The 17,840-nt window shown below is 39.4% G+C and overlaps 1 protein-coding gene across 5 annotated transcripts in view; it reads right to left on the reverse strand.

Moving 5' to 3' along the window:
• Window positions 1–16,102, reverse strand: part of PPP2R2A (protein phosphatase 2 regulatory subunit Balpha) — an 89,457-nt gene extending 73,355 nt beyond the window's left edge. For 2 of the 5 annotated variants that reach the window (XM_058550483.1, XM_058550482.1), the window contains exon 1: window positions 13,922–13,983. Coding sequence is in view for 3 of the 5 variants with exons in the window: in XM_058550485.1 (XP_058406468.1) it covers window positions 13,922–13,996; window positions 15,327–15,360 (109 nt within the window). In the remaining 2 variants the exon portion in view is untranslated. Of the gene's footprint in view, window positions 1–13,921; window positions 13,997–15,326; window positions 15,445–15,823 lie in introns of those variants that run through there. The other 3 variants (XM_058550486.1, XM_058550485.1, XM_058550484.1) reach the window with 3 other exon arrangements.
• Window positions 16,103–17,840: the final 1,738 nt, after the last annotated feature.

A 17,840-nucleotide genomic window follows, 5' to 3' on the forward strand; every position in this document is an offset into this window, starting at 1 on the left:
ATATGGGACGCCATCACAGCATGGCCTGACAGGTGGTGCATCGGTGCGTGCCCAGGATCCGAACCCGGGCTGCCAGCAGCGGAGGGCGTGCACTTAACTGCTACGCCACTGGGTCGGCCCCTGTGGTTAACTTCTTAAGGAAATGCCAAACTGTTAAAATGAAGGTTTTGAAACAGGATACAGAGGACAGAGAGAAAAAAAGGCTTGTAAGCTACCACAAACATTTACCTAGAGAAGTCTCCAGTAATACTATTCATTAGTCAATTCAACTCACAACCAAACCATTTGAAACCATCGAAAGACATATTTATGTCTTCGAAAGACTTGAGATGTATGTGATTTTTTCATTTAACCCCAAGGAACAACTAAGTATTCGTACTACAGCACTATCTCAAAATTAGGCAGCATAATGTCAACTTAGAAAAGGGAAAATAATTTACTACTCACATTCCAGCATTACTTGTAAAATTTTTACATGGGATTAGCCAAGGATCTCTTGTAACATGAACAGATTAATACTAAAATTCACGAAGTGTTATGGAAAATGCTTATTTTAATAAAATTGACCTTCTTAATATACCTAAAGTGAAGGAACCATGTCTTCTATTTCCTTCACATTCTCCACAGTACTGGTCACTCAACAACCACGTGTTGACTATGGATGAATAACTAAGGTATCATCTTAACTCCACCCCCTCCCTATGAGAACCAGAGATTTAGGTTTAATCAAATAGTACTTGTTAAAATTGAACCACATAGGGCCGGCCCCGTGGCTTAGCGGTTAAGTGCGCGCGCTCCGCTGCTGGCGGCCCGGGTTCGATCCTGGGTGCGCACCGACGCACCGCTTCTCTGGCCATGCTGAGGCTGCGTCCCACATACAGCAACTAGAAGGACGTGCAACTATGACATACAACGATCTACTGGGGCTTTGGGGGAAAAAAAAATAAATAAAATAAAATAAAATAAAAAATTGAACCACATAGAGGCAAGGTGGGAGCCTAAAAAATAGACAGAGTAGTTTTACTAACTCATCATCTTAGACCAACATTGCTCATCATGTACATAATGACAAGAATGTCTATCTCACAGGCTAGTTTAAGAAATGCAACCTTGATCATTCCTTATCTACAATTTCATTATAAAGAAATGCAATGCAGTTATCAAATTTTCCTATTATGCTGATATACTGGTTGTCTTTACTGTTAACATAAGGAGTCTTGCAGTAATGAACTGTGACATAAAATCCACAGGATTTTCTATTTTTAAACCAGAAACTACAAAACACATGAGGTGCAACTTTGGTCAAATATTTGGATTTTGTCTAATTCTATCCTCAATAGCCTACAAATTATAGTAATCCACTTCTAGTTTTCAAACTGTTAATCTGGGGTAACAGATTTATCTCACAGCAGTACCAATCTATATTCTTTAATATCCTCTAATCTGATACTATCATGTTCTGCCTAGGGCTCTCCTGTTCACCTCCAATCACTTATAGAAAGTACTTACACTGTTCCTTCCCAGAGAACCCCAGCTATACATAAAAAGACAGTTTTGCAATTCAGAAAAGTTCTGGAGGGCCGGCCCCATGGCTTGGCGGTTAAGTGCGCGCGCTCCGCTGCTGGTGGCCCGGGTTCGGATCCCGGGCGCGCACCGACGTACCGCTTCTCCGGCCATGCTGAGGCCGCGTCCCACATACAGCAACTAGAGGGATGTGCAGCTGTGACATACAACTGTCTACTGGGGCTTTGGGGGAAAAAAAATAAATAAAATTATAAAAAAAAAAAAAAAGTTCTGGAGATCTGTTTCACAATAATGTGAATACAGTTAACACTACTGAACTGTACACTTAAAATGGCTGAGATAGTAAACTTTATGTGTTTTTTACAAGTAAAAATAAGGGAGTTAAAAAATATTTCTTAAAGAATTGATTTTTCTGCTAGAAAAAAAATAAGTAACTCTCTTTTTTTGTTAAGGGGAATAAAAAAGACTAGAAGCAATCCCTTCTCTACTACTGATTCCTATAATAACCATTTTTGTATGCTGCATCCCCAGATAAGGAATTTGACAAGATTTATTGCCTACAACAGCCTGTTTCCCTTGAAATAGAGCCTTCCCAATTTATTAGCCAATAGAAAATATTAAAGATTCCTCTTATGCTATCATAGAAACACATCTACTGCAGGCCCACAAGACTCTTTTACCTTGTGGTAAGCTGGAAAAAACAGATATGGGGTAACACCAAAAAGGTTCTATTTCCACTTTCACACAGAGCAGACCTGAAACTCTATAACAGCAAGTTCTAAAAGGTAACATTGTTCCAGATCTTTAGAAAATTTGAAAAATTTTCTCACCAATCCCTTTTACCTACTTAGGTTTCTCTCAATATTAGCTACTGAAGAAATTCCTTTTGAATGAAGTATAAAATGAGCAATTGATTCAAAATCCAATATATTCCTCTAATATTTTTTACCCATGGTTAAAGAGACAGCAGTTTTTAATTACAAAAAATTAAGATAGGAATACAATAAACGTGTCAAGTCTAATATCTTAGAGACGATTCATCCCTCTAATATTACATTAGGAACAAGTCCTAAGAGGATTCCTAAGAAAGACCACCCTCTTAATACTCTAAAAACTATTATTATCATATAAAGTATCCTTGACTCCTCCAAGTTTCAGGGCATATAACCATAGGCAAAACTTTAGATTAAGGCAGAGGTTCTTAACAGGGTCACTGGCCCACCAACCCCCCTGAACTGGATAAAAGAGATCAAAGACTTCAGAAGAGAAAACGCCAGCTGATATTTGAACATTCAGAGAGAAGTCAACCAATAGAAACTAAAATTACAGGAGTATAAACCTTGGTATAGTGGCATAAAAAAGCATTCAATATGATTTGCTAAGGATTCCACATATGCCATGGGCAAGGATCTATATGACATTTTAATCAACTACGGCTAATATTAACTAAAAATATTCATATTAATAAAAAAATTAGCTGTTTCTTTTTTAATAAACCCAATGTTTAAACATGGATGGAAAATTGGTGCAGCTAGTTTTAAAAGTACTATATACTTTGCCAAATTTTTTTAAATGGGTAAAAAGCCACAAAAACACTGAAAATACTAAGCAATAAATAGTTGATACCACATTCTTAGAATGGGAAATTCAGCAACTATTTCAAAATAGAATTGTGTTGTACTTTAAAATGGAATTTAAAGAAAAACATTGTTCCTTCTCCTTTTCTTCCCTTTAGTAGTTAAGAGTTGGGAAATAAAAAGTTACTACACCAATTTTATGTCTTTCTTACAAGAAAAAACAACACATCACACTGCCACATGTTGGGCTCAAAATAAAACACGATGTCAAGGGCACCAACTCCTTTCTAATGACCAGGGAGCCAATCCAGAAATGGCACCAGACTAGGCTCTGAGGAGTTCAGTAATCCTACATTAAGTATTAGTCATAGCTGGACCTGAGCAGAGATAGAGGGAAAAGCCCTAAAAAGCTTTTAGGGCTAAGTATTTTGGCAAATGTGGACTGGCATTTAATCTTTGTAAGGGAGAGGTAAGTTTAAAAATAGAAATTTTAAGTCCTAAGGTATCCCTCCTTCACCAAGATTACCAGATGAAAGAGCTCAAGGCAGATCTAATTTGGTATCTAAAGAATAGTGAGGGCGTAGGCTGAAGCAATCTGAAGTCATAGAAAAGCTTTTATAGGAAAGCTTTAGACACTCGTGCACAAAAGCAGCACCCTATTCTGATTACTTATCTTGTGGTTCACGAGACTTGTTTAAGGCAACAGTACAATGAAATCTAGTAACAGATTAAACCAATAATCGTCAAATATTTCTGGATGGCAGGATTTCCTTACACCTTTAAAATCTGAGAACCCCAAAGACCTCTTGAATTTTAAAATATTTATTCATTAAAAATAGTAATAATAGGGGCCAGCCTGCTGGCATAGTGATTAGGTTCACGCACTCCGCTTCAGCAGCCCGGGGTTCCTGGATTTGGATCCTGGGCACAGACCCACGTACCGATTATCAAGCTATGCTGTGGCAGGCATCCCACACATAAAGTAAAGAAAAATGCGCACAGGTGTTAGTCCAGGGCCAATCTCCCTCAGCAAAAAGAGGATTGGCAACAGATGTTAGCTCAGGGCTAATCTTCCTCATCAGAAAAAAAAAAAAGTAATAAGCCCTACACATTAACAAAAAAAGTTATGAAAAATGACTATATTTCCCCCCCAAAAAAATCAGTGAGAAGAATGGCATTGTTTTACATTGCTGCAAATCTCTTTAATGTCTGGCTTAAGAGAAGATGCCTAGATTCTCTTAAGTACTTCTGCATTCAACATAACCACACTATGTTGTGTCGGTTAAACATATGAAGAAAATCCAGCCTCCCTCAGGTATGTAGATGGAAACGGAGAAGTATTTTAATAGGCTTTTCAGGTAGTTATGGATATCCTTTGGATAATACACCAAACTCAGCAAGTGGTAGTTTCTCAAAGGTTTGTGGAATCTGATGCCATATTGGTTGTCTGTTACATTAAAATCCAATGCTCTAGCACTTTTACTTATGCGTGATTTTTTAACATCATAGGCATTGGTCATTTGCAAAATACTGATTCCGAGTTATGCAGACCTTCCAAATGCTAACACATTTCATTACACAATATTAAAAATTAGTCATTGATATTACTACTTATCTCATTTGAAAAACTGCTAAGTATTGGGAAGTTATCAAGCTCAGGATGGCAGGTACACGTTTTCCAAAATTCTGATTTTTGCTTAAAAGCTCAAATTTTATCATGGGCAGCAAATACTGTCCATTGAGGCAACAGAGTCACTGTTCATTTGAGAAAACATCTGCCAAAAAGCCAAGTCTGAATAACCATAGTTTGTCAGTAGCTCTTTCTAGTAAAAATAACATTCCATGAAAAGAGCAGCTAGTTCAGCTTGAAACAAATAGTTGCACCAGTGCTCTTCCTCCTCACAACCACTGTACTCTGGTCCATAGTAGAATTTTGTCACACAGAATGTTTTACAGACACGTACTCAAGAGTCGAGATTTAAAAAAATTAATAACTTGTACTACTTCATCAAAGACATTCTTAAGTAAAATTGGCATTTTTAAGCTGCTGGTACATGGCAATGAAGATTACCATGACTACTGGTACCATCTAGTGCCAAGGCCTTGATTCATGATAAGGTGTCAGCATATTTACCCACATTGCCTCTGTACCATTGGCACAAACGTCAACATAATGCAAAAGGCAAATATCATCTTAGTATTATTACGAAAATAGTTTCGACTTCACAGACCTTCTGAAAGAACTGAGCGGACTCCAGACCACACTTTGAAATGGAATAAATGATAGCTGTTGTGACAATGGTTATGGACCCTCTCTGACCAGGAAAATGTACATATGTACAAGCACACACAATATAATTTTACACACTTCAGAAGGTTCACAAAGCCCTTATAGCCCATTTATAGCATGTTCTCACTTAAGAATTCCATTAGAAAATTCAGTAAATCTCCAAACTGGATTTAATTACTTCAAAACAACAATAGTCTACTAGGCATTAGAAATAAACTCTGTTATAAACAAGTCACATCCCAACAACTTCAAACACCTTCACCTAAACTAAGAAGCAGCTCAAGTTTGTTTGTTTTTGTTTTTTTTTTGAGGAAGATTAGCCCTGAGCTAACAACCGCTGCCAATCCTCCTCTTTTTGCTGAGGAAGACTGACCCTGGGCTAACATCCGTGCCCCTCTTCATCTACTTTATATGGGACGCCGCCACAGCATGGCTTGACAAGCGGTGCGTCGGTGCGCGCCGAAGATCCGAACCTGCGAACCCCAGGCCGCCGAAGCAGAGTGCTCGAAGTTAACTGCTAAGCCACCGGGCGGCCCCAAATCTAACTTCTGGGGTTTTTTTGGCAAGGAAGACCAGCCCTGAGCTAACACCTGTGGCCAATCCTCCCCTTTTTGCTAAGGAAGATTGGCCCTGAGCTAACATCTATGCCAATCTTCCTCTATTTTATGTGGGACGCCTGCCACAGCATGGCTTAATGAGCGGTAGGCAGGTCCGCGCCCAGGGTTCTGAACCTGTGACCCCGGGCCACCAAAGTGGAGTGCGAGAACTTAACTGCTATGCCACCGGCTGGCTCCTCAGGTTTTGAAATAAATAAAATTACATTAAGGAAATTAAAAGATTTGAGGTAAGAATCCCAACTCCACCACCTGCTCAAGGATACATATTTAATAAATCAACCTTCCTAGCCTAGTTTCCTCATTTGTATGGAAAAACAACAGTGTCTACTTATTTCATAAGAGTTTTTGTGAAGATTAAGGAATTAATATACGTAAAGCACCTAAAACAGTACCTGGCACATAGTTAAGCACTCAGTAAATGCTAGCTGCTGTGAGTACTTAAGATTGCCATGCCTTCTCTTCCTTATATTGACTATACAGTGGTAAAAATCAAATTCAATTATTTATAAGAAATCTAATTTATATATCATCAGGCCTTTACTTCTCTTCCCTTCTACTAAGGAAGCAACTTCTAGACCCTTGATTACTCAATTATAATTTCCATATCACCTAAGAAGGGAACAGATTATAGCTGAGAATATTAGCTAAAACATCTATCTCCAACCCTTCAATTTTCCTGTTTAACAGCATAAGAAACTTAAAATACAGTTTACCCATTTTCCTGCAACTCAACTAAACTAGGCAAATATAGACGTGCAAATACATAATATATGGGAACTTATTACTTAAATAAAATAAATTCTTTGCTTCAAACAACTTCTCATCATTCTGCTTATTTCACAATTTTTAAGGATTCTAAAATTTAGTTTACAAAAAGAGAGTATTAAGAAATACCTAAGTTTAGGGCCAGCCCCGTGGCTTAGCGGTTACCGTGGCTTAGCGGTTAACTGCGCGCACTCCCCTGCTGGCGGCCCAGGTTCGGATCCCGGGCGCGCACCGACGCACCGCTTCTCCGGCCATGCTGAGGCCGCGTCCCACATACAGCAACTAGAAGGATGTGCAACTATGACATACAACTACCTACTGGTGCTATGGGGGATAAATAAATAAAATTATTAAAAAAAAAACCCAGAAATACCTAAGTTTAATTTTTGGTTTATTTTAATAACCAGAGATACAATGTCAACTCTCTTTCAGAGCCATTATCACTTATAAATTTTCTTTCAATAAAGGAATAAGAAAAAAATTTTAATATCTTAAAAGAAAGCAAGGACAGTGCCTAATACTAGATAAATATGGTCATTCATGTTATTTAATAGGCAAATTTACACTACTTTAAGTGATTGTACTGCATGAGAACTAGACTTCTGTCAGTAGTAATGCTAAGAGAAAGGAGGAGTCTCACATGTGACACAGGTTAAGAATGGTAAATAAGACCTCCGCAGGCTGGCCGCGTGGCATAGCATGGCATAGCAGTTAAGTTCGGCGGCCCCGGGTCACAATGGGCTTGGATTCAGTGTGCTGACATACTCACCGCTCATCAAGCCATGCTGAGTGAGGCGGCAGCGCACAGAGAAGAACTAGAAGGACCTACAACTAGGATATACATAGGCTTTGGGGAGGAAAAAGAAAAAAAAAAGACTGGCAACAGATGCTAGGCTCAGGACCAATCTTCCTCGCTCCCAAAAAAAAAAAAAAAATACCTTTGCTATAGGTCATCAGGAATAGGTCATTTGGAATACAGCTGATGTGCCAATATTTTGAAATCCGCAAACAAACAACAATTTCTAATACTGTTTCTACTAACTGACCCTAATGCCTAAATCTAACATGCATACTCCTCTAAGAAACAGGACACAAATGATTCTAAATTCTGTTTATACTGTAGCATTAGACACATGGAATGGATTTAAAACTATTAAATTTTAAGTGATACCCCAAAGATTATCTTTTTCTCAAAATTTTATTTATGTCCTTATTTGGGGACTATTCAGACTTTACCACTGAAAAATCTGTTTCCAAGAACCAGTCCACAAGTCTAAATCCTACCAAAAATAAACAGGCAGCAAAGTGTTGAAAAGATACAATGCATTTGGATCCAAGTTTCATAAAAACAGGCTTCATGTAATAAAATCATGTCCTAAAATAAGTGCCTGCGAAAGAAAGTTTAAGATCGTCAAACATGGAGATGAGAAAAATTATACTTACATTAAAATCATAAAAATTATTATTTAATATTCAGCAATATTAAATATTGAATAATAAAAATTTACATTAAAGTAATTAAAATAGCCATCTTGAATGACTGTTCCATATTTTTTACCAAAAATCATACACTTCAGATTGTCCAAAAGTATTTTAATTTTCAGTAATTTCTACAAGTAAAATTTAAACAAATTAACAGATTATCAGAATTGCTATTGCAAAAAAATCATTAGGAAAAATTCCTACTGTTCCACTTTAAAATGAAACCAGGGGCCGGCCCCGTGGCTTAGCGGTTAAGTGCATGTGCTCCGCTGCTGGCAGCCCAGGGTTCGGATCCCGGGCGCGCACTGACGCACCACTTCTCCGGCCATGCTGAGGCCACGTCCCACATACAGCAACTAGAAGGATGTCCAGCTATGACATACAACTATCTACTGGGGCTTTGGGGGAAAAATAAATAAATAAAATTATAAAAAGAAGTTTTCATTAAAAAAAATAATAATAAAATAAAATGAAACTGGTTTTCTAGTTTGTTGAATTCTGATTTTAAAAAAATCAATAATATTTCTATTATTAAATATACAAACGGCTGGGAAGGGGTCAAATAACGCAAGTATAAATGGGGCAGCACTAGCCACGGGCTGATAATGTTGGGTGACGGGGGTTCATTTTACTATTCACCTACTTTCTGTAATGTTTGAAATCACTATAATGAAGTTCTTTTTTAAATGCAAAAAGTGCCACGCAAATTAGACAACAGGCAATTATTAGCTGCAGGAAAAATGAAGAGATGCACAAGAAATGAGCAACACTGTACAACAGTATTGGTTCAGTAGTGAACATTTTCATGGTCATAACAATGTAAGCAGTGACTTCTAATTTAATCATAAAGTGTGATGTAACACTGGGGCATGGGAGTGATAACGTGAACAGCTTAATCTTCATCTACTAGGGAAGGAAGTCAATTGGAATTGTCTAAAATTGATGAGAAATAGAAGTACCATTTTATTCACAAAAAATTTAATTAAGCACCAGGGAACACAGCTAAAAGAGTTCAATGTAATTGCCTTTAGGAAATGGACTAGGGATTAGGGAGTGGGTGAAGTAGAGACTGCCATTTTTCATTTTAAACCCTTTAGTACAGTACTGAATTTTTTAAAAGCTTTTTTTATTATGAAACCTAACAAATACAGAAAATCAAAAATGTCCAGGTTAATCAGTTATTACAAACATCTGTACAACTACCATCCAGGTCTAGACAACCATCCACAAGAGCCTTCCCAGACTCCCTTCCAATCACAACTCCCTCCCACTGCTTAAAGGTAACTATTATACTGGCTTTTATAGTAATTACTTTGTGCTATTCTTTGGAGTTCTACCAGCTTCATATGTCTCTAAACCTATGGTTTACTTTTGAATGTTTTTGAACTTCATATTAGTGAAATCAAAGAAAATGTATAAAACATACACATATCATTTTCTTCACTTCGGCTGAGGAGAAATTTTTAGTAGCCTTTAAAGACAATTTCCCAGTTTCTTCATTCTCCAGCTCTCCCTTACTTGCCATAAATGTTCAAGTAATAACAACAGCTAAACCCTTATAAGGTTCTTACTATGTGCCGGGTTTCTGTTTTATGTATATTAACTCATTTAATCATCAAAACAACATTATAAGACAGATTTTATTGTTATCCTTATTTTGTAGAGGGAGAAACAGGCACAAAGAGGTGACTTAACCTGCCCAAGATCACACAGCTAGTAGGTGATTGAGCGGGACTCAAAGCATGCAGCCTAGCACCAGAATCTGTGCTCTTACCTACTGTCTCAGGAGAGAAAGCTGTTAATAAAGGAAAAATTCAAAGTACAGAATATGATAAAATATTATACTGCTACCATGAAAACTAAAATGAAAACTGCAGGACACGAGAATATCCGAGTGATAGAGATTTTAGTGCCTCACCCTTCTCCCAGACAAGTAGCTACACCAAAGGTAAACCACTTAAAGTGCCTGAAGAGACCTGTGCATAGAATAAGTATCCCAACATAGGCTGTAAATGTCCTGGAAGGGCCTACAATGGGCCAAAGGTCAATGAGAGCATTTGGTTAAATGTCAAAATTCTGTCTTAGTACATTACATTTAGTAATGTACTTAATGAGAAATTCTGAGCCTTGAGTAACTAAGTCCAGTAGACTTATTTTTAAATTAAGGCCCCCAGGAGTCCAACATCTCAAACAATTTCACTCACTTACCAGCAGTAATAATGTTGGGTGCTTGCTTTTCTAAGACATCTTTGAGAATTATCAAGATCAGAGAATAAGGAACAAAAGCCAGTCCTGCCATCTTAAGGCTAAGCCTACTTGAACCCAGAGGAGTACTTACCCAAAGTGATATATACTAGTTTGTCACTAGGATAAAAACCCAAGGTCTCCTGACTTGTTTCTATTATACAGCTGTGTATCATCAACCCAGTTATAAAGCCCACCAAGTCAATAAATCCATGATTGCCAGAAGTATATCTTGATCATCCTATCTTTCTCACCTGTTCTCTTCCCCTTCATAAGCTCATAATAATGGTAACACTTACATTCCTTCATTTAATAAATACTGAACAGCTACCATGTGCCAGGCATTGTTCTAAGCATAGCAGTTTATACAGGATGTCCTGCATAGAGCACAAAGACACATCAGTCCTGCACTGAGCTTACGGTACAACAGTAGAGGTCTTGAGTACTAAATATTATAGATATAAAGCGCTACGAAGGAAGATTTTTAAAGTATTTCCAAAAAAGGGAGATAAGTAAAAGGGTTACAGGCTTGACATGAAGGATGAGTAGGATTCTGATAAGAAAAGAACTGTAGGAGGAGTGTCAGGCATTCCAAGGTGGGAATAGAAAAAAACAAAAGACCCAAAAGTAAGCGTGTACAGGTCTTGTTTGAAGAACAGTATCCCTTGAGCTGGCTCATAAACCATCCTAGGAAATAAACTTAGAGAAGTAGGGGCCGTACTGGTGAAAGGCTGAAATATTCTAGGCTGAAATATTTGAATGTAATTCATAATCCTGTGATCTACTGAAGATTTCTGAGGAAAATAAAACTGGGACTGCTTTTAAGATTAACTTAGAAGCAAAACAGGACAAGAAGCAGAGAATCATTTAGGAAGCTACTGTAATCCTGATGAGATACTAAGAACCTGAACTAAAGGGAATATGGGTATGGAAAGAAGATTACAGCAGTACAGAAGTAAAGATGGTATGCCATGACCGCTGACCGCATGGAGGGGGGTGGGAAACAGACAATTTGGAGGCTCTGATGGAAAAGAAATTGGGATTTATCATTAACGGAAAACTGGCAAGCTAAACTCTAAGGCTGAGCTAGATGTAACATGTCTAGAAATCAGAGTCTAAACCAAGGGGAAAAACGTATTAATAATCTTATTTTATTTCAGAAAAGCAAATCTTCTCTTAGTAAAACAAACATAATAGACTATGATATACAAACTATAATATGCAAAAATACCCAAATTAAAGCAGTGTAATCTGAAAATCAGATGCTTTTTACACTTATTACAGTTGTCTAGACATAGACACTAGAACAAGCCATATTTTTATTAAAATATACATACCAAGCCTCAGCGTATTAAGATGCTAAGAATGTACTGTATGTCATAATGATATTTAACAACCTCCAAAGAAAATTATTTAACGAATCAACAGCAAAATGCAGCTACTAAGTATTAGCAGAAGACAACAACACCTGATCCATCATACTTATCACAAACTGTCATTGGTTCAGTTAGGTAAGTTTAGAACATCAATTTCTTCTGATTAAATAAAACCCATGTGGTTTTTCTGCCTACTATTTAACAAGTAAGCATGGCTCATCCAAGGCAAGGTTTATGTTCTAGGCACCTTGTAGCCCCAGTGCTCAGCATTTAGGAAGCCCCCAACAGATCTTTGATAAAGGCAACAAGTGGAATTCAACCAAGGAATGTTTTTCAAGTATACAGCACTTTCATAACTTGGTGAGTATTACAAAACAGCATAGAACTAATGATCCAATATTTGACAGCCTACTATTCAACAGGTAATGGTGTTACAAAATGAGTAACACATGACTCCTCCCTCGAACTTAGGATTTCTCTAAACAAGTCAAACACCACAGGCTTTACCAGAAAACCCTGCTTTGCACTATTTGTGTGACCATCAGTGAGTCTCTTAATTTCTTTAAGCTTCTGGTTTCTCATTTAAAAAACAGATGAGGACTCAACAGAGAAGAAACGTGAGGGTGCTCTGTGAAGTATGTAGTTGGCTCTCCCACAGGATTCACCAAACTCTGACCACACTTCATTAAAAATGACAACTAACACAAGCAAATCCAAGCATCCACTGGCTCAACACAAAGTCATCATCCTACTAGCACCTGGAAAAATCCTCAAAACAAACAGTACTCTAGACAAGAGGTCAGAAATAGGATCTTAATATAAGGACAATACAATCTAAAGAAAAATGATTTATAACTTTTCACTAGACAAATTTTTAAAAATTAAAAGTACATGTTTTAATTTATCTGAGTTTTGTTGGAAAATTCCTACTGTAATTCAAGACAGAATACTATTAAAATTGAAACTTCAAAGAATGTTTCCGAACAACGAGATAATGCAACTACTTTATGGAAAATAATGCCTCCACCACCTAAGACATCTCAAATGAGTGCAAAACCCTCAAGTTTCAAAACTTTAAACTTTTGAAATACATTAATAAACCAAACCAATTTGGGGGGAAAATTAAGACTTAAGTACTTCAACTGATCAAATCCAGCTTCTAACTGCACAACAATAAGCTTTTCGCCAAACTATATCCATAGAATTATTTTCTTATTCCCCTAAATTAACCCTTACAAGACAATAAAATGCATCATGTGAACCAGCATTTCTTCACAGAATGTCAACCAACACCACATTCTCAAAGTACACAGGGTCATAAAAAGCTAAAAAATCTTCGCTCAAAAACAAAAGATGACGGGGCCAGCCCAGTGGCGTAGTGGTTAAGTTCGCACACTCCACTTTGTTGGCCCGGGGTTCGCAGACTCGGATCCCGGCTACGCACCTACTCACCGCTCATCAAGCCAAGTATGGCAGCATCCCATACACAAAATAGAAGAAGAATGGCATAGATGTTAGCTCAGTGACAATCCTCCTCAAGCAAAAAGAGGAGGATTGGCAATGGATGTTAGCTCAGGGCCAATTTTCCTCACCAAAAAAAGTAAAAATTAAAAATTAAAAAAATAAAAGATGCTGTCAAAAATGCTTCTCAGCTAAATGTTGATGGCACCTATTTCTACTTATCTAAAAACAATGTACAAACATGAAAATGCATCACCATTTATTTATGCAAATTTATACAGCAAGGAACCCTTTATTGTATGGCTCTCAGATTTTTCTTATGAAGGTTTTATATGCATCATCATACAGTGCTCCTTTCATTTAATTCAGGGAAAAATAATAATAAAACAAGGCATAAATAATAAAAGAGATTTAAGAATATTCTCCAGAAAGGTGTCTTTTAAAACTGTTCTTCCATTGCCGGGACAACAAAACACAAAATGTTCTTAAACCATAACAGACTCAGCTGCAAGGAAATCCTTTACTAATCAAGATTCTGAAAAGATTCTACATTCAAATTTTGCATTAGTAAACAAGCTTTCTTACCTTCTGCTACATCATCATCTACTGCTCCTTTCACCTGAGAAAAACACCACTGAATATCATTCCCTCCTCCAGCTCCTGGAAAAAGAAAACATACCAATTAAAACTGAGTACTGTTCATGTTTACTCCCGTAAACACAGAGATGGTATCCATGGTTGGCATGATACTAATAGCCTAGTACTGCCCAAACATACAACCACCACCCCAGAACACTAATTTGGAAAAAGGTTAGTCCTCAATAACTGGTATTACATTAAAAAAAAAAGAGAGAGAGGTTCCAAGTATGAAATATTTAAAGGCCACATACGATTGTTAACATTGTACGTCTTCAAAATTTCCCTTCCATTTTCCCTTCGCCTCAATAAAAGCCCTACATTCAAGCAAGACCTACCAGAAAAAAGTAAATATCAAAAGTTAGAGAGTTTTCCTTTAAGTGTACAAAGAGCCTGCAGAAGAGTTAATAAGGTTAAACTACCATAAAACATGGAACGAAGAGAAAACTTCAGGAACATTACTGCCTGGGTGAGGAGTAATGATTCATGTGAACTCTATCACCAAAGCACACCCACAGCAAACAACACTCACCACCCATTTCTTTGCATTTCATTACCAGCAAATCACTGGATCCAGACAGAGGGAAAGAAACCGAAAGGAAAGCTTGTGAAGAGACTGTCAAAGGAAGCTTATTTCACCTCCCTTCACCTTATCCCTCCGAATCCAAAGGACCTTGCAAAGAATTAATTTTGCTAATTTGTTATCATCTTGTGCAAAACAATTTTAATTTCACTTAATTATTCAACAAGGCCAAAGAGCAGCTTGTTTCTAGCAAATCGTAAGTCAATCTAACATGTTAACTTTTTTAAAGGTTTAATTATCTATCTAAATATTGAAAAAAGCACAGAAAATTGGTTTAGTCCCTGAATGTTTCTATTTCACTTCCAAGCACTGATGAGGAAATGTGCTGGATATATGGAGAAACAAACAATCTAGATCTACAATTGATTCTACTAAATGAAGGAAGATATTCAGCAACATCAAAATGTACAAAAATAATCCTCAAAGCAATTACCTTTCTCTTCCTTCACCACCATTCCTCGCAAAATATTCCAACCTGGTTTTCTCTAAGCATCCTTCCCCCCACCCCCCCAAGCTTTTACCTAAATACCTCTCTCCCCTTGGCTATTTATATCACTGAACTCCACAACTATTTTAACTAACTCTATGAAACCCTTTTGGAAAAAGGACATCGGCACAAAAGCTAACATGCAAAACGGAAAGTCTAAATTACATTTTTCATGCAACTTGCTGTATTAAAGGCCTCGCACTCTTTGGACGTAAAGGGTAAGGAACGAAAGGGAGACGGTTCAAGACAAAAAATTCAGGCTTTAGTCTCAAAAACATACGTACCCACAGTGGAAAGAAAATACACATATGTCCCCATTGTATTTTAACTTGTAAAGCACTCTTCCTTCTCAGTGCAAAACATATGTCTATGAACACCCAAGGCTTGCAGCAGGGGGAAAAACAGGAATTAAATGAAGGAAGATACGCAAAAAAGCCCGGGGGCGACGGGGAGGGACGCGGAGGTTACACTGGGCTCCAAGGCAGTGGGGACAAATCTGCACTCGCCCCCACCCCGCCCCACCCACGCCTTACCCCGCTGCTCCCGGCACACACCCCACCCCCACCACTGCCAAGGTTCCAGCCCCCATTTTAAAAGCCATTTCGATACCACAGCGACCACTCGCCTCACCAGAACCCTCCCCAACCCACTTGCCCAATTCCCTGAAATCCAAGGGGCGCCCCGTGGCTCCACCAGAGGCGCAGGCGGTCGCTAGGGGGTGATGGAGGGAGGAGGAAGGAAGCGCTGCCTTGTCAGTGGACGAGGGTGATTTCTCCTTTACCTGCCATGTTGCGCTGCAAATGGTGACCCTGCTGGGTTCCTCGGGGTCTCTGCTTCCTGAACTCACCCCCCTCACCTGGCGATGGGGGGGTAGAGAGGGCGGATGGAGCCGGATGGCACTTGTGGAGGGAGGGGGCGGGGGTCGGGGGAGAAGGAAGGAAGGCGGGGCGGGCGGACTAGCCAGCAGGATGGTGGATTTCACTCTGGGGCTTCCCCGCTCTTGCTCTTTCTCCAGCAGCGGCGGCGGCAGCTACGACAGCGACGGCGGCAGCAGCGGCAGGGGCAGGCGACTCCACTTTCAAAATGGCGCCGGCCGGCCTGGCCAGTGACGTCACCCGGGGGCGGAGCCGCCGGGCAGGGCCGGAGGGGCGGGGCGGGGCGAGGGCTGGGGCGGAGAGCAGCAGGAGAGGGGCGGGGAGCGGCCTGGGCGGGCTCCTGGCCACGCCCTCTTCCTCCCCCCCACCCCCCGCTCGCTGCGTCCCGGCTGGCCAGGCCTGGCTTGGCGTGGGCCGCGCCGCGCCCTGGTCCGCGCGCTGCTGGTTTGGTCTCCCGCGGTGCCCTCTGCGCACGCTCTGCCGCTCCCAGTCCGCTGTCCTGCTGCACATCACAGTGTCCCAAGCCCTCGCGCCAGTGCCCGGACTCTGGGGCGGGTTCAACTCGCAAGGATTCATGGGGTCCTGTGTCTTTTTAAAGAATACCCGTATTGCTACTTAAAATAGTGACACTGTGGGTTAGCCCTGAAGCCAATGAAATAAAGGAACGGTGGTGCAGACTCGCTGCTTAGCCAAGGTGAAAGTTCGCGGATCTGAGAAGGACGTAGGCTGGTTCCATCTGGGTGAATTAAATTACCATCTCATGGGCCCGGAGGAACTGAGGCGAGAGTCCTTGGCGACTGAATGCAGTCAAGAGTGGTGTCTAAACAGAAAACTGAGTTTGCTAGGGCCAAAAAAGTGGCCCAGGTCTGTCCAGCTAAAAGTGTAGAAACGGTGGTTAAGAGCTGGGCTCTGAAGCCAGGCTGTCAAATGCTGACTCTGCGTGTGAGATGAGGGTAGCAATCCTACCTTATAGGCTTGTTTCAAAGGTTAAATGGCTTAATTTGAGTCGTGATAAATGTTAGCTGCAGTTGTTATTAGATTTGTATTTAAAGCTTCTTCAATAGAGTTAAGAGGTATAAGGAAAGAAAGAAAGAGGAAACACTAGTCATCAGCCAAGAGGGGATGTGCTCTTCGTTGAAAAACGCACTAATGATGCAGTCACTATATTTACATACCTCACTAATTTCCACAATATTCCTATGAGGTAGATGGCTGCATTTCCCACATGAAAAAAACCTGCAAAAACATCCGGAATTTGACCTTAAGGCTGCAAGGAGTGATAAGGCATTCAGAGACCAAGGGGAAGTATACAATATTTACACCTCCTCTCCATCATCTCCACCTTCTACCTTATTCTTGATCTCCAGAGCAGTTCAATTGTAAAACACGTATCAGAATTCCTCAACATGGAACAGCTGCACCATTGTATTATTGTTCCTCCATTTCTATGTTAATATTTCTCACTTTGCCAATGAATAATCCAAAACTGAAAATCCACCCTGTATCTGTCATCTTTCAGCTACCTGTACAAACAGGTACAAAACTTCAATGCAGTGTGTGCTATATTTACTTCTATTCTGGTTTATTTCATAAATGTTTTTCTCTGGATATGTCTTTACGATTCATTTTCCTTTTCACTAGTGAGGGCTCTCCACCTTAACCAGAACTCAGGGAGAGAAAGAGAGAGAACAGACCATTAAACTGGAGGACTTGGCACTCCTGTATGCAAGTTTATGCTTGAGTTTTTGCCATGTGCAAGATCCGAATCTTCGCACATCCTGCAAAATGATTTGGTCTACATAAATGATTTGTTCTTCTTAGAAGCCAATAAAGCTTGCCTAGAAACGGATAATTGTAACAAAAGTTCATATAGCACTGACTGTGCTGGGCACTGTTCTGAGAACGTTATATAGAGTCTTGAGG

This window comes from Diceros bicornis, chromosome 11 (genome assembly GCF_020826845.1).
Source record: "Diceros bicornis minor isolate mBicDic1 chromosome 11, mDicBic1.mat.cur, whole genome shotgun sequence".
In the NCBI taxonomy this organism is placed as follows: domain Eukaryota; kingdom Metazoa; phylum Chordata; class Mammalia; order Perissodactyla; family Rhinocerotidae; genus Diceros; species Diceros bicornis.